The sequence below is a fragment of the Rhododendron vialii genome, chromosome 4a, assembly GCF_030253575.1.
Source record: "Rhododendron vialii isolate Sample 1 chromosome 4a, ASM3025357v1".
NCBI classification, from domain to species: domain Eukaryota; kingdom Viridiplantae; phylum Streptophyta; class Magnoliopsida; order Ericales; family Ericaceae; genus Rhododendron; species Rhododendron vialii.
This window is the reverse complement of record NC_080560.1, coordinates 17,267,181-17,288,869: the sequence shown is the minus strand read 5'-3', so window position 1 is coordinate 17,288,869 and position 21,689 is coordinate 17,267,181. Positions and strand designations below refer to the sequence as shown.

Genomic DNA, 21,689 nt, shown 5'->3' with positions numbered 1-21,689 from the left:
TTGTGATTGATAAGGTGGTAACGTACATGAAGACTTTCCATTTTTCCGTCTAGCATACCTCTGTAAGCCAGCTCCCCGCAGTCGTTGTCGTGCAGGTAATTGTTCCTCAATGTCACCACCAATATCATGTGTTTTCCTTTCAACAAATATTGGTTCCTCTCCAGTGTTTTCCTTTTCCCCCTCACTATGATCATAGAAAAGTTTCTCCCCCTCACTATGATTATAAAAGGTAAACATCTCTTCCTCCTGCTAATGTTCCCCCTGAAGAGATGGTTTGGAGGGAGAATAAAAAACCTCTGTTTCCCAAAAGGTAACATCCATAGAGACAAACATCTTTCTCGAATAAGGATCGTAACACTTATAGCCTTTTTGGGTAGGAGAGTATCCAACAAAAATACACTTATGGGCTTTATGTCCTAGCTTGCCCCCAGAAGGTTTTGGGGCATGAACAAAACACACACAACCAAACACCCTAGGTGGAAGAGTCGTAACTCGACAATTACTTGGCAGGCACTCAATGAGTGTTTTAAAATTAAGGACACTGGATGGCATACGGTTGATAAGATATGTGGCAGTTAAAATAGCTTCTCCCCATAAGTATTTGAGAACATTCATAGTGAACAAAAGGGATCGAGCCACCTCAGCAAGATGACGATTTTTACGCTCTGCGACTCCATTTTGTTGTGGAGTGTCAACGCAAGTCGTCTGAAAAATAATACCATTATTATCTAGATATGTCCGAAAAATCTTATCAATATACTCAGTCACATTATCACTCCGAAGAATTTTAATATTTGTATCAAACTGAGTGCACATCATCTTATGAAAAGATTTGAAACAGGAAAATACTTCATTTTTTGAATGGAGTAAGTACACCCATGTGGCACGAGAATAACAATCAATAAAAGTAACAAATCATCGATAGCCCTTTAAAGAAATAACAGGAGAAGGACCCCAAACATCAGAGTGGATAACCATAAATGGAGAATCACTTCGTTTATTAATAGGTGCATAAAAAGAGCGTTTATGTTTCCCAAACTCACAGGCTTCACAAAAAAACTGATCCCTAGGACAATGTTTAACTAAAATAGGAAAGAGTTTCTCTAATATCCCAAACGAGGGATGACCTAATCTACGGTACTACCAATGTAACAAAGAAAGAGTGGAACTCATATCTGCCCGTAAAGCTTGTCCACATGATAAAGACGGCTGAGATGGATGAGGTTCATGCTCCAGATAATAGATACCACCATGTGCTTTACCACTGCCAATCACCTTCCCCGTTTCCAGTTCCTAAAAGATACGGTGAGTAGGAAAAAATGTCACTGAACAGTTTGCAGAATGGGTAAAACTACTAATTGAAAGAAGGTTAGTGGCAAAATTTGAAATATGGAGGACTGAAGAAAGAGAGATAGAGGGAGAATAGCGAACGAAACTTTTTCCTGAAATAGCAGAAAACGACCCGTCGGCAATTCGAACCTTATCCTTACCAGAACAAGTAGAATAGGAATCAAAAACAGAGGAACAACCTGTCATATGATCTGAAGCACCAGAATCGATAATCCAAGAAATACCGGATGAGGCAGTAAATGCACTAGCTGGAATACCTGAATGAGCAAAATAGGATGCAGTAGGAGCTGCTGTGGAAGTAGGAGCTATAGTAGAGGAAGAATCAGCTCGAGCCATAAGACGCCTGAGAGCTTGCATCTCCCCCTGGGAGAAACCGCCAACAGATTCAGAAGGTGACTGAACTCCTGTACTGAACCCAGAATCAGACAAGATAGTAAACTCTGAAACATGTGCCTGAGCCTGAGAACGCCCGGGACCACGACCTCGGCCTCCACGTCCACTGCCTCGCCCACGGGAAGGACGACCATGTAACTTCCAACAGAAATCCTTGGTATGTCTAGTGTTGTGGCAATAATTACACTAGAGTGATATACGGTCTATGGTCCCGCTAGTAGTACCATACTGAGACTTTCCACTGCCAGACCCAAACTGTCCCTGCGGAATAGCAACCAATGCAGAACGATCAGAAGAGGGAGCTTGTAACATAGCACCCCTTCTGCTCTCCTCCTGTTGAATAATGGCATAGGCCTCTCCTAAAGATGAAAACGGAACATGACCCAACACCTGCACTCTAATTGGATCATACTCCACATCAAGACCAGCAAGAAAGTCATACACACGTTCTTTCTCTATTCTTTTTAACCAAGCACCAGCATCAACAGAACAGACTACTTGAAACCCCTGATAATAATCAAATTCTTGCCAAGCCCCACTGAGATCAGCAAAGTAAACAGCAACAGATCGATTGTGTTGATCCATAGTACGAAGTCGCTTACGCAACTCAAAACACTGAGCATCATTGCCCTGCTGAGAATAAGTCTGTTTGGCAATAGTCCAAATCTGATATGGAGTGTTAAGAAGCAAGAAAGGACTACGAATATCAGCCTTCATAGAATTAAACAACCAGGTCATGGCTAAAGATCGACGAGACTTAAACATCTTGAGTTCAACATCAGTAGTAGGCTCGGTAACAGGGCCTTCAATGAACTCAGACATTAGCTTCAATAGCTAATGTAAAAGTACGAGACCAAAGTAAATAATTTATGCCATCCAGTTTGATGGGACAAATATCCAATGAAGAGTTATCCAGAGTCCCTACACGACTCAACTCATCATTGCCACTAGCGGAAGCCTGTTTTTTCTCTTCTGACATCTTGAAAGCAGAACAATAATGCCAAATAAACAATAAACAATGTTCCCAGCAACTTTAGAACTCTAAAAATAATAAATAAAGGTTTCAAAAGCCCTAGAACCTCAAAAAAAATCAACTGAATACCTTCGAATCTGACTAAAACAATGTTGAAACTTCGTGAGAGAAGAAAAAATAGATCCGATCGGCTAGAAAAAAGACGGCGACAGCAGCAAATTTGATTGAAGCGCACTATTCACGCGAGTACTATTCACGAGCACTATTCACGCGACTGTTCACGAACACTGTTCACGCGCAACAAGAAGAACGTCGTAGGTCGCCCAGGTTCTATCGCTTTGGTACCATGTTCAATTTTAGGGTAATCGTAATAGGGAGAAAACCCATTAGGGTTAATTTCATTCAACGTAAAATATATATGTACAAGGTGTATAATAATTACACTATGGTCCTAGATACTTAAACTAATTACATGATAAGACACATAATTGCACTAGATACAAATAGATCCATCATCTAACACTTCTCAATGTTTAAGTACTTGGGGTGTTGTTTACTCGAAGTTTTTTGTTTCTACCTTGAATGATCCTGCCACTTTTCTTTGTGCACTTGGGGTTTCAAACAGTTCGAACCCAAGATTTTCTCTCAGCACAGTTTTTAATAAGTTTTCTCTTCAATCTACATATCTCTATCTATCTCTCTTCACTTATTACTATAATAAATCTTTCCTTCAAAACCTTCACCAAACACAACTATAGCCGGTTTATATTTAATTTGGTACTTGATCAGACGTATATAGGATGTCTGGTTCATATAATTAAAGCATTCTGTTCTTGGTGTTGTTATAGTTGCTGCTAACTTTGCCTAACTTCCATTAACTAGCGATTATGTTGGTTCATTATACTTTTCTAACACTGGCTATCTGTTTAATCGATTGGTTGTTTGTTTCTTTTGCGCATTTGTCACAGGTGTCGACACCACGTCGTTTACAAGCCAGTTGGAAAAAACAAGGGCGCAAAACGACACAAAAATACAACCTCAAAACAGTCATTAAAGTGCGCAAAAACACAGCAGAAATGCAGCAGAACCAGATCAGCACACAAATGAATTACAAATACGCAGTTTTCCAACAACAGAATCAGAGCTGAAAATTTCAGCAGTAACTAGACTTATCTGGGCACTAATTAAAATGCTGATTTCCATCCCTTGATTTAAGCTTTACAAAGCCTTTTCCTTCACCTTCAAATACAGCAATGGTAGAGATTCGTGTTTAATTTTACTTATTAAAGAGGTTAACACTGTGATTGTGTGAAAATTATGCACGCTTGACTTAATTTTATGTGCTTAACAATTTTAATTTTTATTCTTTTGCATGTATGTGCGCTTATACACATGTTAAGGTATTTGATCGACCGTGCCCAAATTCGTTGCGCATTGACCGAGTGTCATAGGTCCCGCCGCGTTGTGTAATGGGTGTTAGAAACAGTTGGAATTAATTTTTTTACTTAGTTTTGGGTTTCAATCTTTGTGCGAGGGTTTATAACACGCTAAGTAGAATAGTGTCTTGATACTTAGGCTCCGTTCCGGAACGTGGAACGTGAAATAAGTATTTATTTTTTAAGAAGGCAATTTTCAGCGCAAAAATGATAGGCTTATTGAAATCTAAAAATATCCACTATGGATCTTGATTGAAAGATCTCATTGAGATCTTTAATACGGTACCAAAAAAATCAAAAAATTATTTTTCATTTACATTATTTTTTAGTTTAAAAATGTGAAATAAGTACTTATTTTTTAAGAAGATGTTCTGGAACGGGCTCTTAAGGGGGGAAGAGTGTAACTTTTACACTTTAAATCGAATCGATCAGGAGAGAGCGCTATCGTTCTTTTCCTTTCATATCGTGCGTTCTCTCTCTCTTTCGTTTGGGTAAAAGACGATTCATTCATAAATTAAAAGTTAACAGTTCTAGGTTATGAAACCCCTACAAGATCAACATGAAATATATACGTGCTATGTAATCGAAAAAATATGGATAATGAGTTTATTTGTTGGTTTTGATTCTGATTTAAACACGGCCACGTGGTACTCACCCGGTACCAAAAAATTTCTCTGTCAAAAGGTATCACTAATGCCACGTGAACAGAGTCTAGAAAGTGATGTTTCAGTTCAGCATAGGGGACGACATCCATAGGTTCAAATTTGAAAATGAAAGAGTTCTGGCTACTTATTAGGAAATGTAATCTTATATTTGAACTAACAACCAATTTTTGGTCGGGGAGGCATTAATTTCCTATGGATTGAATCAATCACAGTACTCATCTAATCATAAGTTTACCATTTTTCAAGGGCACAATAACAAACTTTTCAAAATTCAAAAATCATTAATGAAGATTTTTTCAATGCCGGATGGGTATCATATGGTGTCCACTCTACACATTCGGGCCGTCCATTGTGATTTTGGACGGCTCGGATTTGAAGAGAAAAAAAAGAGAGATAAAGTGGTGAGGTGAGAGAAGAGAGGATTTCAATCTGCGCTGTTCAAAAGTGCATTGGACGATCTGAATGTGCCGAACGACCACGTGGAATATTATACCAACCGGCACAGAAAAAATTCTCAACAATCATAGACTCCTTGTTCTGGCAAATGAAAAGGCTAGAATATATCTCAAAGCCCTACCCTCCTTTCCGTTCTTCTCCCCCCAGAATTCCACCATGCAATATTCTCAAAAACCCTGAAGACAACCGTGTAACCCTAATCTAGAAATGAACAAGTCCGCTTCCACACCCAAATCAGAATCAAAGCCAAAACCAAGTCACAACCCAACAATGAGCATCAACAACCGTGTAGAGATAATCGACCTTACCGACGATGACACCGATCTCCAGGAGGCGATAAAGGCGTCTCTTCTCCTCCAAACCGGCCGTGCCCAGCAAAAGAGAACCATCATCGACCTCGATGCCAACGACGAAAATGATGAACTCCAACCCCTCCAATATTCATTAGCCTCCCGCAAGAAAACCCGGTTCGAAATCGGCGAGTCTTCCGGTTCCAAGTCGTCCCCTTCCACCACCACTATTACCTTCGTCTGCGAAATCTGCATCGAGACCAAACCCAACTCCGAGTCGTTCACCGTAATGGGTTGCACCCACTCTTACTGCTCCGACTGCATGGTCAAGTACGTACGCTCAAAGCTCGACCAGAACATCACCCGCATCTCCTGCCCCGTTTCGGATTGCAGCAAGGGTGCATTGGACCCAGAGCACTGCCGTCCGATCCTGCCGCCGGAGGTGTTTGATAAGTGGGGCAGTGCTCTCTGCGAGTCTGTTTTTATAGCCTCCGAGAAATTCTACTGTCCTTTCAAGGATTGCTCGGCCCTTATGATTGACGATGGCGGTGGCGCTATTGCGGAGGCAGAATGTCCCAACTGCAACAGACTGTTTTGTGCGCGGTGTAAGGTTCCGTGGCATCCGGGGATTGAGTGCTCCGAGTATCAGAAACTGGACGAGGATGAGAGAGGAAGAGAGGATATAATGTTGATGAATCTTGCCGAGGACAGGATGTGGGCGAGGTGTCCCAGTTGCAAGATTTTTGTTGAGAAAACGATGGGTTGCTCGACTATGGTCTGCAGGTTTGCTTTCTTGTTGCAATTTTCTTTGGTTAACTGAATGATCTTTCTGCGATTCTGTTTGATATTGGTTAATTGTGCTTGCTAGCTTTCTGAAATGTGAATAATTAATGAATATCTTGTCATTCTTGTTTGTCTACATGCTACTATTAGTGTGAAATGCACTTAGTTCTAGATGAGCTCTCTATTGGCACTTGATGAGGTCATAACGTATTTAAAAAGTCTAGGAACACAACTTCCCGACGTATAATTGTGTGCTAGAGTCGTTCAATGTATGTGAGTCAACATTCATGAAACAGCCATAACTGCAACTGTATCCAAGATTGTATTTTAAAATTGTGTGCGCGGTAACATTTTTAAATTTTGTTCCTAGCATGACTCATACCTACTTGGGGTGATAATCGCTTCTTGTTCCCGGGTATAATTTGTACTTGGATGCTCCTCCATTGTTTTCAATCCAGCATGATAGTAATCTGCTGTTTGGATACAAATTAATTAAGGAATTATACATCATTCAAAACCAAATTAGTTAAGGAATTATTCATGCCGAAATGAGTCTTTGTTGAAAAAGGGAATATAGCCAAAATCATTTTTGGCAAGTTTGAGAGTCCTTAATTGTAGGCAACCTAAATGAAGAGAGGAGATCTTAGGGCTTGGGTTGCTTCGGGCGAAAAACGATGGACACTATAGAGGTGTGAGAGATTGGTTGGGCAAAAAATAGAGAGAGGTGTAAGAGAGTGAGGAAAAATATACTAGTAATAAGCACCGGCTTGAGCAAGACGGGCTTTGGTATGGGTGTGGGATACATATTTTGTGCACATCACAATGTAATCTTCTATTTTTGTCGAGTTGAAAACTCTCTCAGTAGGCAATTAGGGCCAAACTACGTAAATTTGGTGGGTTTTTTTTCTTGTGTGTGGTTATTTTGTGAGTGTTTCCGTCGGAATTACAAATTTTCTATACATAGCCTTTTTTAAGCCCAACCCACATATCTTATAACAATTTATTATATGTAACCTAACAAATATCCATGAACTTTCCAAAATACCCTTTCCTATCCAAACCTAATTTTGAACTCCTCCCCACCACCACGCCACACCTGCTTCTCTTCCTCCATAACCACCACCACGCCACACTTGCACCACCGGTTTTATTCCCAAGAATCCCAACCATTCACCACCAAAACATTTTTCCAGCACAACACCAACACCACGAAAGGTCGGCGTTCTCTCACATCTGCTCTCGCTCTTTCTTCAATTCTGCGACCAACCTCCATGCAACCACCAACAACAGCCCTTCTTCCGATCCACCACTGCTAGCGCGATTCCCTAACAAAAGGTTTGCACTGGACCACACCAGACCCGCCATCACCACCTCCTTCAAAAAAATATTGCAAGCATTCGGATACACATTCTCTAAAAGTTTAGAAAATTTCATATTTTGAAACTTGAAAATGTGGGAAAAGTTCGGATTCTAATACCTGAATACTTTATAATGCATCTTAAAGATGTGTCATTTTTTTTTTCCAGGTAAAAACGCATTTTCAGAATGCGTCATGCTCCATATAACGCATTTCATGAATGCGCGATTAACATCGCACATTTTCCTAATGCGCGATAGGACTGGTTCGTCAGCGGAGAAATGAAAACTCTCCACCTCTGCGTCCATTGAGCCCTAACATAAACCCCAGCACTGCACAATATTCTCTCCTACTTGCTGAAAAATTGTCCAAATATGTAGTCCTATCTATCGACAAGAGCATGCCATGTCTCTCACATCCTCGCCAGAAAACCAATCAGTACCAGCGGCGGAGCTTAGAACCGGTGATTATGGTGGAACCAGTGGGAGGGAGGGAGGAAGATGGGTGGCTATGGTGGAACCGGTGGGAGGGAGGAAGATGAGCGGGTTGTGTTTAGTAATCTTAAGGGCATTTTTGTCCATTTTTTAAATGGCATTTTTGTCCAAAAATTGTTTATTTTAAACAAGTTATGAATAGAAAATTTGTGGTATAGAAAATTTGTGGTTGTAAATAGTCAGTCCCTTTCAGGTAAGCTCAAAAGTCTCCAAATCCACCATCCTAAATTCCTACCATTTTTTTTTTTTTTGCAAAATTGAGAGATGGGGGTTGAGAGAAAAGGGGAATTGACAGAGAGAGCATGGGGAGAGAGATATAATTGGGTATTCTTAGGGCACCACAAGGAATTATTAGGTGATTTTATCCTACAGATTTTCAAAATCGTAAATTAATTTAAATTAATTCTGTTTACACTTTAAAATTTTAATTCACAAAAGGAGATATCAGTCTTTTTTACAAAAATTTAAATAACGCTTCGGTTCCAACTTGCATATGGTTCGACGATATTCTATTCTAAAAAAAATAAAGTGCATTTGTTCCTGTTCGATCGATACACGGAAACCGAAAAAAAAAAACTATAAACCTTTTCTATTATCCCATACATCGAACGGATACATATGCGCTAGTTTTGTTAATACGCACTAATGGCTACGTTGTCCAATGATTACATGTAATACTTGTTTTGGGGGCAGCAATATATGAAATATATGTAAATTTTTTCTCAGAAAAAATACGTACCTTTACCTTTTGTCAGAATTTATCACCAAATCTTTTGCAACTCTCGATTTGATTCAGTTGACGATTAAAATTTATTTATTATTTATTAGTTGAAGAAGGCACTTGATCAGACTTATTTTTGGATGTTTGGTTTATAGAAAGCATTCTGTTCTTGGTGTGGTTTTAGTTGCTCTTAAGCTTTGCCAAACTTCCATTCATTGACGTTTATGATGGTTCATTATACTTTTTCTAACTCTGGCTATCTAATTATTTAATCGGCTGTTTGTTTGTTTCTTTTGAGCATTTGTCACAGGTGTGGATGCCGCTTCATCTACAACCCAATTACCAATTTAATTAACCCGGGCCTAAGGTCAAGCGGACATTGGCGTCATCTAATCACTAGGAATGGCATTCTTATCCGAACCAATGGTTACCTGAATCCAACCAACCCGTTTGGGACAACCAATGGTTACTTGAAATCCAACCAACCCGTAGGGGACAACCAGTGGTTACTTGAATCCAACCAACCCGTTGGGGAGGATGTTTACCCCATCTTATAACTGCGGCTTCGGTTTTCCTTTTAAATTTCACAAATAAGAAAAACTGGCTCCTTCGGTTTTAGTATATGATAACCGCCCAGAAACCTGAACCGTAATCGAATCCGAAACCGAACCGCTATATATTCACAAAAGTGCCTTAATGGCGTTTTGTCTTGTCTTGTCTATATGAGTTTGAACACTATGGCGTTTTAATTTTATGTGGGTAAACTACTTCCCTAAATTATCTTACGTTAATCGTGTTGTGAACTAAGTTGGATTTACTTTTCTATTTACTACATTCTGTGTTGCCTAAGTTTGGTTATTGTTTGTTCTTGTGAGATTGTGAGCCATTTGGCTTGGTAGCAGTTCATGCTTTTGAGCTGTTTGAATTCAATGGTTTAATCTTCAATGTCAATACAAGTTCGAGATGATTTCGGATCAGATTGGTTATTAAACAGGTTAACCGCCAAGTCCGTAGAAACATCAAATCGAACAGGTCCCGGATGATTTTGATTACAGGAGATATAAAAAGTAACCCGACGGTTTCATTAACGGTTCCGGTTTTCATTTATAATGTTCGGGTTTCGTTTTGGTTTTTTGTCCAAATCAGAACTGAAACGAAATGAACTGTTGACATACTTTGTTGGGAGATCCTCACATGAGGGAGACATTGTTGATGCATGCAGGAAAACTATTCAATGCCTCTGGTCCTGCCACGTTGTACCCTTGGGTCATGGAATAAAATGCGTGGTGGAGAAGAGTTTGGGCCACTCCACGCATGAGTGAGCGTTAATAAAACGATTCCCATCACCGAATAAGAATCAAAGGATTGGGTTTTTCTGGTTGTGGATGACTCTTATGCGATTACAGTCTCTTGCAAGGAACAGAAATACCAACACACATGCTACCATATGCAATTATGCATGTTTGCTTAAAATTCTGGAAATAGCCTTTTAGATTCTAGCATTTTCAAGGTAAATTTGGAGCGTTTGCGAAAAAATCCCTCCCAGCCAGATTATGGATTCTACAGATTCGCAAATGGGCTCGAAATATGACTTTGTAGAAGCTGGTTCACAGCTGAAGAAACAAGTTCTGAATATTAGTATCTAGAATCCAAAGCAAGATCGAAAGTCCTAATCTAAAATCAGTTTACGTGGCTATCTCAATTTCATTAAACTTGGATAAACAGCTCTTATCAACAGGCTTTGGTAAGTAGGATGTAAAGCAATCCCTCTCTCTCCATACTGCCCAAAACCATGCAAGAACAAGAAAAACAAACACTACATTATTTTCCTTGATGGGAATGGCATCGTTGGAAACAATAGCTCCTAGCCTGGGAAACCATCAATAGGTCTAGATACCTTATCTGGTTCGGCTCCAAAATGTTGGATTGATCTCCACAGCATTTTGCATCCCTTTTTTCTTCAAAGAAGAACGATTTCAGAATACTAGATTTAACTTGCAAAGAACATGGATGAGCCACCCTGTTGCCTTCTAAAAAATCTGCAGCTTTCCTCACATCGCCTGCAAACCAAACGTTCAAACTGCTTTGAAGCACAGACGGAACCCATTTCAGTGCACGTAGTGAAAAAGAATACTGAAATTAATAGAAACTAGAAGTGAAGTGATTCTCTAGACGATTGCCAACCAAAAAAACGCAATAGACTCCAAAGTTGATATTTCAATCTACCACACGTTCCTCCACCCTCACAAATGATCTACCCCATCAAAACACCTAAACAGTTGTTCCGCTTTTGGCTCTCACAAAAAAAAAAAAAATTTTGAAAAAAACACCAAATATTTTTATATTTTTTAACGGCTTAAAGAACTAGAAATGCGAAAATTGCTAATACACACCATTACATGTGCACAAAACACTTCAAGCACTGCACCGCATATGTACAGAAATCATGGATGACCACTCCAAAGAAATGGTGATTTTATCAGCATGGCACTTGACCAAACATCACCTGTCAAGTGAAATGGTCCCACGAAGAACACCTACATATTCAGAATGAAATAGGCAATAAAATACCACCTTGACCTTGAAGCATTGCAAACAAAGAAGGAGAAATTTTGTTTTGTTCAGCCATAACATTCCTTGTCGAGATAAAAAAATTCCCAAGAGGACAAACAAGTAAGCCCTAACTGACTGCCAATAATGGACAAGCCAATGGAAGTGAACTAGAAAAACCAAATGCCGCAAAAGATATGCATGAGACTGTTTCATAGAAAATACAGTGAATTATGGCAGCTAAGAACATGGATTATATAAACTGAAATTGAACCCCAAGGGGGGATAAAGGAAGGGGTGCAAAACTGATATAGATGACTAGGGCATTAAGAAAACTAACGACGGTGGATTTCAATGAATAAATTGTACAGATTTCCACACTTTTATTCCAAGCAGGAGGATTTTGAATCACGGTATCCAGAAACGAAACAGTATTGGTGATATGGCTATATGTCAGCCTATATTGAACAGTATCGGCCACTAAATAGGTAAATAACGGTATCGGAGGTCCAAAATCCCGTTACATAACAGTCACTAAGATGCACAACGGCCTTTATTTAAAACCCTAATTCAAAGTTTATATTGGTCGCAAGGACATGAATAACAAAATTTATAACCTAGCTTCCACCAATGATCAACTGTGATTATAGGTCTAAAGACCAGAAATACACTTGACATATCACATTGTTCGTTAAATTTGCTCAAAGTTTCTTCTCTTGGATACATAAAATTAAAAAAAGTACTTTCTTATACAGGGTCTGGGAAGGGTTTATTGCACATCCTTACCCCATCAAACAGAGGCTGTTTCCAAGAATTGAACCCGTGACCTTCAAGTGACAATGGGGCAGCTTATCCCACTAATCAATCTTAAGATTTTCCCCCTCTGATGTTGTTACCACCACCCCGTCCAAAATTTCACCAGAACATGTATATTTCAGCATTTGAAGACCAAACCAAAGCCAAAACTAACTTGACAACCAGGTTGAGCTTCTTTTGAATGACAAGAAAGCATTAACCATAACCCTCTTTTCCTTCAGAACATTAAAACTAAATCTTTCGCCTACCTGAGCCATTCCATGCATAACAATAAGTAAAAGAAGGTTATTGATGGTAATCAGAAGAAAAGATCGTACAAAATCTTTTCCAAAATGCAAGAACTAATTAAACTAAATGACTAAAGAGCATGAATCCATACATGAGACACATATACAACTGGACACAACTTCCAACTCCTACTTCACAATCGATAAATTAATGTATCGAATGTACATACAAGAGTTTTATCACTGCTTCATTTTTTCCAAGCATGTTATTAAGTTGTCATTTCATAATACTATAAAAACAATTTCACATTCTACATCTTAGAAAATAAATCTAGGTGACCAGGTAGCTCTGGGCAGAGCTCAATGGAAAAATAGGATTCATGTAGCGTAAGCCAACCCCAATTGAGTGGGACACAAGGCTCGGTTTGGATTGGTTTACATCTTAGAAAAAATAAGTGTGAAACCTGATATTTATTTTCAAATTTAATATTCCAAAGAAATCCAAAGTATGAAAATGTAGAAATTTAGAATTAAATATCATCAAAAGAAGGGATTACTAATTACGAAAGTACATTGTTTTGTATCCTTGAATTAGTAAAGGGAAAATACTTGAGTTTAACAAGAATTGGTCCACCATAGGCATCTCACAACCTCAAATTTAGTGTAGCCAAATCACAATACATGCGCACTTAGAAGTATAACGGTCACATTGACAGTAAAGGCTAATTTTGCAATTAGTAAATTGGACCCCCTAAAATTACAGAACAACTGCAGTGGATTCTTTCAAGACTACAAAGAGATATATGAGTAGTTAAATTAGTAAATCCATTTACTTCCTCAGTAGAAGATCTAATGTTAATTGAAGACTTGCCTCCCGCTAGCACTTCCGTTATCACTCTTCCTTACTGTTAAATCTACCCATCTCGAAAACATGAAGATGACAGAATCTCCACTCTTCCATGGAGAATACAAACTCACTATCACATAAAGATATATCGGGACAAAGAGTTTAATGTCTACTCACCAAAGAATTTTTTGCCGGAAAAGGAAAGAGATCAATGAGAGCCTTGAAGTATCCACATTAAAGCAGATTTTACTCCACTGGGGGCAGACAAGGGTAGAGTGTCTCATGATTTCAGAAGATAAACCGTTGTCTTCATATATTCCTTTCCAGCAACTACCTTGAAAATCAAGAAACACTGTTTTCTGTAACTCCAGTAAAGAAGAAACAAATGAAATATGTACTATCCAACTATGTGTGTATGCTGAGTGGAATAAAGAACTCTCCAGTGTAGTCATCATTCCTATCACAGACGCCTAGTAAGCATATTCCTGTTAGTAAACACTGTTTTTCTAATAATGTTATTAGAAAAAACACACTTGAGTGCCATAAATCCTGCCTTACTAACCAATCCTTTTGCTGTCATTGGTACTGTCCAATGGCTGCTCAGCTTCACTGAACAGCTAAACCTAACGAAGAAATTTCAGTGAAACAGATTCCTTTAGCTGGCACATATACCAAATGTCAACTTGCTTAAGAGCATCTACAGTGGAATAACCAAAAGTTAATAATCAAAAGTTGCCACATCATCTTTTGGTTATGCATTTAAGGGATTGCTAAAACTAGCAATGTAGAGGTCTACAATGGTACAATCAAATTTGAATAATCAAAACTTGTCACATCACATTTTTAATTTATAAAAATTTAAAAATTGTGAACATAGAAAAAAAAAATTTAAATAGGTTTCAAACTAATAAAAACAGGTTATTAGAAAAAGAGAAAATAGTTTTTGGAAAACTTTGATTTAAAAAAAAAAAAACAGTTTTTGAATAAAAAAAAGTTTTTTTTTTAAAAAATAACAGTTTTTGAAAAAAAAGTTTTAATAAAAAAACTGTTTTTGCAAAAAATAATAATAATAAAATAGTTTTCGCAAAAAAAAAAGTTTTTGCAAAAAAAATAATAACTTTTTTTAAAAGTATTTTTCTTTAAAATATGTTGAAAATGGAAGAGAGAGAATGTTTTTGTGTAATGATGGTGTACTTGATTGAGGAAATATGGGGACAACTAAATTTGATTATTGGCAAAAAATTGCTAGTTTTGATTATCCAAGGGCCAAAATTTGATGAGTTGTTAAGAGATTGCTAAATCTGATTATTCCAATGTGAGCTCTTTTTTGAGCAAATGTAGTTAATCTTAGCAACATTTTAGTTTTGATTATACCACTGTGGATGCTCTAAACTAACAAAACTACATGTGTCAACAATCCTACATGCATTATGTAGAGAAATGCCCCTCATAGAACAAGCACAGCCAATGACAAGGTGCAAGATGTCTACTCCAATTGTAAAACGTTGTGATTAAAATCAACCCTTGGCCTCAATTCAATATGGCAATACATCACATATAACAAGAACTTGTCCAAAGCAACAAAAGATGCACTAGAGGATTACCATTTGGATGTGGTAATGGGTCATCAATGTTAATGCGTACGATTCAACAGTAACACCAAATAAGAATAGTGTTAAAGGGATCAATCCGTATGCACCAAATAGTAGAACGATAATGAACAATACTTTTAGACGCAATTGACAAAAGCTGCAGGTCTGAGTATTAAATACTTGTTGCTCTTTTAGAATGGATCAAACCAATGCGACAGAGTTCCAGTTTAATTGCAGATTGCAGTTTTTTGTTCCTCGACTGACAAAAGATCATGAAATCAAACCCGGAAATCTGTTTCCAGAATACAATGTAATAAAGCAACAGTTGGCATATATACAGAAGCTTAGACCATAGCGGATTAGAGAGTAACCATATCACTACAAACGTAATTAATGTAGCAGCTGTGTACCTGAAGCTCGAAGTACTCAGTTGAATGCCACTGGCACCTTCATTGAGCTTATAAGTCTGACCTCAATCTAAATATAAGGTTTGTGCATTTAAAACAAGAAACTTTCATACTGACTCAAAAAACTCAAGAACAAATTGCGAAATGCAATAGTAACAAATTTTACAAAAAAACCAAAAAGTGATATTAACAAACCTTAAATTTATCCAGCAGTAATAGCAAAGACTCCTACATATCATAAAAAATTAAGAAATAAAGGTTCAGCAACTCCTAATCTAATGAATAACTTTCAAAAAAAAATCTAATGAATCTGCAACCTGTCTTAGTTGAAATCCCTGAGTCTTTTTTTCAGGACGTCCATTGACTTCTTGCGAGAACTTTGTTTGGTATTTCTGCTTGAAAGACTTCCAAAGAGCCCGTCTGGAGAATCCTTAAACTTCTCACATATAGTAGCCACCTTCTTGTAGTCTAAGGTATTGTAGTTCTTCTCCCTTATAACAGGATTCATGAAGTTCTCAGGCTGACTGCTCAACAGAAGGTTTAACAATTGCCTTGCTTCAATCAAGCACCCACGAAAACTACCTTCCTTGTATATCTCACTCAATCCAGCACTGTGAAACCTCTCGTCCGCAAAAGATTCTAATGCCTTGAGATCATTGTTGATTCCCATAACTGCATTAGCGCTGAACCTCTTCACACTATCACTAAGAAAAGCAGCCACAATGGAGTTGGAAATATGCTCAAGAGCTCCACTCCCAACCTTAAACAAAGCATCCAGCGGTAGAATTTGCTGAGCGGTTGACATAACAGTGTCAAGGTAAATAACCACCTCATTTATGTAGTCATGTGCGTTTGGCGGCGTATCATCCGGAGTCCAATTCACATTTTCGGTAAGAGCCATAAACTCATCCAACTTGGAGTTCACCAGATTGAGCATAGCAAGATAAGCTGCATCTCTGGATGTCTTAAGTACCACCTTTGCCGTTAAACTAGCCTGGGGCCTTTCAACCGATCGGATGGGAATCGCACATTGCTGAGCTGCATGTTGCAGGAAAAAATCGCAAGCTCTTTCGAGAACAGCTATGTTTGCAGCGATCTGCATTGCTTGAGAGACACCTGTGGTGCCACTGTGAATAGTATTGAGTATAGCTTCATTCAAAACATCAATCAAGAGCTTATCCAAATACTTCCTAACAAAATTGAAGACATTCATTTGGTTCCCATAAGACAAGTAGTTGACCGAGTCCTTTATGAATGATCTAACAATGCGGCAGCAATCGGGTACCATGCAAGAGAAGGGTGCAATATATGGGAAAGCAGGCATTATATCTGAGCCTTGAAGATGGAACATCAGGACATTTGTTTGATAGTCTGACTCCTTTTTCATTACCATTTGCTCAAATGTATCATTGGAAAGGACATCAGTGATTTGTTGCCTACACTCCGCCAAAAGAAGGTTGTGGTACTTTTCATGGCTAGTGTTCAGGGTATCAAGAATTGGGCTCACTTCGTAACCATATTGTCTAAGTGTTGTTCCAAGAAGAGTCAAATAATCCTTGACCAGGAGAAGATGGCTTGCAGAATCCATATGTGAAAATTGTTCCTCCAACACTGCGGTCACTTTAGCAACAGCTGTTTCCCACATGGTCTCAACCTGATTAGGCAACAATAGCCCGCCAGCAGTCCTTAAGACTCTATCCTCCACTATAAAATACCCAGCGATTTGTGCTAGAAAGGTTTGATGGGATTCAAGAAATGATAGTGCTGAAGATATTTGCAAGTCTGAACTTAGCTGCAAGAATCGGTTCTTGTAATAGTACTCGCGAAACTGCTCTTGAAGCCCTAGGCAAGCATGTATGTGATATGCCCGGTAAAGGGGTGTAAGATCAAACTTCAGAATAGAATCTTCGTCAATATCTTCGACATCTAAAGTGTATATAATATCTCCAAACCCTGAACAACTCTGTTCCTCAGCTTTTCTCTGTCGAGCTAGCATGTCCTCGTCTCTCTGCCTAGCTGAAGCGGCATATCCTATCGCCGTTTGTCCGATATCCTTTGCAGTGCTCCTGATGTGAACTAGCCATTCATTAACTAGACTGGTGACCTTTTTCTCAATGTGTAATTTTATTACCGGTACTCTCTTCTCGATAAGTACCCTAAGAGCCTTGACAGGAATATTCAGTAAATAATTCTTCTCAATCAGATCAATGGTTTTTAGAGCAGGGTAAAACCGACCTTCAGAAATGTGACTGTTACACTTGACGCATAGATCCAACACTTGAACACAATTTCTCGACATTTGAATGGCTTCAGCTACATTCTTCTTAATTGAGTAAGATTCGAGGAGATCCTCAAGTTTGAGAAGAAGAGCAGTCCCAACCTCTTGTACACGAAAATTATCGCTAGCAAGTTCACTCTTAAGCTCCTCAGCATCGACCAGCACACCACGGAGCTCATCGACTGCAAGAATGAATTCCTCATAATGGAGCTTACAGAGTTCCTCAATTTCAACTTCCTTCTTCTTGGCTACAATCTTGAGTTGGTGAAGGAGGGTTTCAGGCCTCCCCGTCTCGAAGGCATGCTTGACCATAGGACCCAGATCCTCTCCATTCCCAATCAAAGTTGCGAGGACCAAGTCCTCACCGGTTGCATCCCCATTCTCTGCTACAATTCTCCTCTTGGGTTTTGCACTCATCATTCCAATTACCTACATATGGACAGGCAAACAAATCCATTGAACCAGACAAAAGAGTAGTTCTATCATATAACTGAAGTACTGAAATAGAAAGAAACAATGAAAATTTAGACCCTTTTCGGAAATATCATGAACACATATGGGTGTCTAACACTCCATTTGTTTCAGGCAAAATACGATTTCAAAAAATCTTTTCCATGGAAAACTTTTTCTAAAAAATAACTTGTTTTGCAGTGTTCAGTTGTGACAAGAAATTGTTTTCCTTTCTAGTGTTTAGTTGACACGAAAATTACAAATATGACGAAACGAAAATTACAAATATGACGAAACCACCAAAATAACATGTTTATGGAAATAGCAAAAAAAATTCCATGCTAGATCAACATGAAGTCTTGAATATAACAAAATAATGATAGATATCAAATACATCAGGTCATTATACAAGATAGAGCCAACTAGTATAACCAATGAAACAAGCAAACCTTAACCGGAACTCCCACTTTGAAGTTTGTCAGTTGTAACACCTGATTGAAGAAAAACCCAAAACAACACAGGAGATGAATTTACAAAAGAAGGAAAATCTCTGTAGCTCAAAAGTTCACTAATCAAATCCTACAAAATCGGAATCAAATCGCAAAACTTAGTTGAAATTGTAGATCGAAAACGAAAACAACTTTCCTTGTGAACTATCTGGTCAGAAATTTCGAGAAAAAAGTGAGGGTGAGAAACATAGGAGAGAGAGAGAGAGAGAGATCAATGTCTCCTCTCTTCATGTATCTGTACAGTAATAGCACACATATATCTATTTTTATCACTTGCCAAGAACAAAAATCGAAAGACAATTCATGTTCTGGGAAATTTATCGATTCATTTCTTGGAAAACACTTGCCGAAAGAACCGAATGCCTTGTCACTAGTAGGAAAATGGTGATTACACCCCATTTCATCTGCACATTCAATTAGCGATATAATGGGTTACCAGTTATTATAAACACCATTCAAATTGAACCCCAAAACCCATATTCAAATCAGAACAATGGACCAAATGCCACAGGTAAATCCCAAAAAATGAAAGAAGAAAATCAAACGCATTCAAACCTAGATTGCGACAAGGACTGAAGGTTGCGGTAAAATGGAGCCGAACAAGGTCACGCGAGACAGGTAAATTCCTAACTTGGTTGATCCCCAGGGGATTTGGTTGAGGAGAGTATATGGATGCCGTTAGATTTTCCGTCACTTTCTTGGCCTTTCTTTATCGTCTGTATTTGGTTCAAGCTTCTGCTTGTTTTCAATGGTACTCCTCAATGTTTCAAATAAATACATGGACCTCCTCAAGAGTGTCGGAATACACTACTATGTCTGCCTTTCTATCTAATATTGATATTTTTTCTTCTTCATGATGAATGTATTATGTATCCAAAAAACATATTATTGATGAGGTCCAAAAAACATATTATTGATGAGGTTAATGTTTTCAACGAGCTGTAAAAAGTAATTAGCTTCAATCATCATGGTGAGCCCAAGGCCAACAAATGGGGCTAAACCAAAGTGTCTGGTGAGGATCCGAAATCCAACGGAAAACTCTAACTCCAACACTTTGGTGGAACTACTGCAATTCATTAAAAGAAAATGAAGAAATCTAACTCACGAGGACAAACACCTCAGCCGATAATCTGCGGGTTGGAATTGGTTCCTGAGGTCATACATCAATCAAGATCACTACCTTTGTTAAGTTATTCTTTGTAGGCTCCTCTCTTTTATTCATCATTGAACAAGAAAATTCATTACCATAGAACAAAGGCCAAAGTACAAATTAGCTCCCTATGGTTTGGCCATTTGACAGATGATCTCCCTGAGTCTTACTAATGATCAATTTGACTCATTGTGGTTTTGGAGTAAAGTGCATCTCTAACTCCCCGTTAACAAAAAAAGTTAAATGACGATACCCCTGTATTTTAATTTGGGATAAATTACCTCTCAATCCATGTCTTCTCTTCTCTCTCTCTCTCTCTCTCTCTCTCTCTCTCTCTCTCTCTCTCTCTCTCTCTCTCTCTCTCTCTCCTTGCTTAGGAAACGTAAATTGACAACAACAACAACAACAAAAATCAATTACTTTTTTTTAAATATGTTAGCCTATTTGTTTACTGTTTTAATTTTCATAATTTGCGAAAATGTAGTTAAGACTTCAGAGAGAGAGAGAGAGAGATGGAAATTTAGTTAGTTTGACACCCAATTTCAATCAGACATGCCCCAATCTAAAGCCCAAACCAAAATTCTACAAGTTCCAATGACACCCAGACTAAAAGCAAATGGACATTGAATTAGTTTGACACCCAACTTCTATCTTAGAAATCAATTCAATTAATGCAAAATGGAAATAAAAATTATACCCAAATCAATTTCTACCGATCAGAAATTGGGCAGCACACCCGATCTGAAACCCAAATCTTCCAATCCCAATCAGAATTCGAATTGAATCGCAAATGGTTTGTACATTGGTTCTTTCCCAATCAAAAATCGAACCCAAACAGAGAGGGAAAAACAAGAACCAGAAGAAAATGCAAGCAATGATTAGTGAGAAGACAAAAAATAAGTCGGGCAATATTACTTACCAAAAAAAGGAAAGTAGGGCACTGTTGATTTTTTCGGATGAGAAGGAGACTGATTGTGACGGTGGGCGGGTGGAGGTGCGACGGTGGAGAGTGGAGAGTGGAAGGGGTGCCGGAAAAGGAGTCGACGGTATGCGATGGTGGGATGAGGAGGAGCTGGACAGAGGGTTGTGCTGTTTGGGAGAATGATGGAGAAGGGTAGTGTTGTCTTCTTACACCGAAATCTACACTTATTTAGGGGTATTTTGTAGTTGGTAAATTCTAAAATCAACCCAATAGGCTGACAATAATAAATGTGTGAATGTGTATTAAATGGTGCAAAAAATACACAGAAATATTGGGCCGACAATAATAAGTGTGTGAATGTGTATTAAATGGTGCAAAAAATATACAGAAATATGTATTTTCTTTGTCTTTTAGTGTACTTATCGTCAGCCTAGTGGGCTAACAATAGCAAAACCTTTTGTAGTTTACTTTTTGGTTTTTTATTTTTCATTTTTTAGTTTTCTGACTTTTAGTCAAAATGTGTTTTGAATATGATAAAATGTTTAGACGATATGTATAGAATGCATTTTGCAACAGGAGTTTTCAATTCTTTTGAACGAGTTATTCTTTCTTTTTTTGCCAAATTAGATATGAAGTATAGAGTACATACTCTGATCGAACTTCTAACATCCTAGTGAGATACAAGAGTTTTGGCCAACTGAGCTAGCCCTAATTAGTTTCTGATCATATTATTCTAAAAGGTCATAATTTAATTTTGTCTCTAAAACTCTCAAAATTAAATACTTGCTCTTTATTTGGGACCCTATTAAACACATATTCAAACTAGAGTGGGGCAATGGACACAAAACGCGATAACACGACACGAATCGGATACGAAGTTAGCGGGTTAGGGTTGAACATTTCTGACACAAAATACGAAAATGACACGACTCGGGAACACGAATTTTAAATGGGTCGGATTTGGGTTGAACACACGAGACACGAAATTGACAAGACCAACACGGTTACTAATTTGTGTCACCC

The 21,689-nt window shown here is 38.2% G+C and overlaps 2 protein-coding genes across 12 annotated transcripts; one reads left to right on the top strand and one right to left on the bottom strand.

Annotated features, from left to right (window-relative positions):
- The first annotated feature begins 5,342 nt into the window (after nt 1–5,342).
- LOC131322238 (E3 ubiquitin-protein ligase RSL1-like) lies at nt 5,343–9,610 on the top strand. Its single transcript, XM_058353491.1, has 2 exons — nt 5,343–6,346; nt 9,229–9,610. The coding sequence occupies exons 1-2, from the start codon at nt 5,481–5,483 to the stop codon at nt 9,473–9,475; spliced, it is 1,113 nt and encodes a 370-aa protein (XP_058209474.1). The 5' UTR covers nt 5,343–5,480; the 3' UTR covers nt 9,476–9,610.
- A 978-nt stretch (nt 9,611–10,588) lies between these two features.
- On the bottom strand, nt 10,589–20,895 carry LOC131322236 (exocyst complex component SEC15A-like). 11 transcript variants are annotated; one of them, XR_009198774.1, is made up of 6 exons: nt 20,664–20,895; nt 15,675–18,064; nt 15,553–15,585; nt 13,536–13,692; nt 11,312–11,455; nt 10,589–10,978 (listed from the first exon to the last, which is right to left on the bottom strand). XR_009198774.1 is itself a non-coding variant. In XM_058353489.1 (3 exons), exon 2 carries the CDS (start codon nt 18,053–18,055, stop codon nt 15,680–15,682), a length of 2,376 nt encoding a protein of 791 aa, XP_058209472.1. In that variant the 5' UTR covers nt 18,056–18,064; nt 20,664–20,895; the 3' UTR covers nt 10,589–10,978; nt 15,675–15,679. The 11 variants fall into 11 exon arrangements, 2 of the variants coding, with proteins under 2 accessions (XP_058209472.1, XP_058209471.1); XR_009198773.1 differs by lacking the exons at nt 15,553–15,585; nt 20,664–20,895 and adding exons at nt 12,255–12,532; nt 18,535–18,716; XR_009198775.1 differs by having other exon boundaries at nt 15,553–18,064; nt 19,150–20,895.
- Nucleotides 20,896–21,689: the final 794 nt, after the last annotated feature.

Bases quoted from the DNA above. Each gene is read 5' to 3' on its own strand.
- LOC131322238 (XM_058353491.1), top strand. From the start codon at position 5,481: ATGAACAAGTCCGCTTCCACACCCAAATCAGAATCAAAGCCAAAACCA. The intron at 6,347-9,228 runs GTTTGCTTTCTT...CATTTGTCACAG, and splicing joins TGCTCGACTATGGTCTGCAG to GTGTGGATGCCGCTTCATCT.
- LOC131322236 (XM_058353489.1), bottom strand. From the start codon at position 18,055: ATGATGAGTGCAAAACCCAAGAGGAGAATTGTAGCAGAGAATGGGGAT.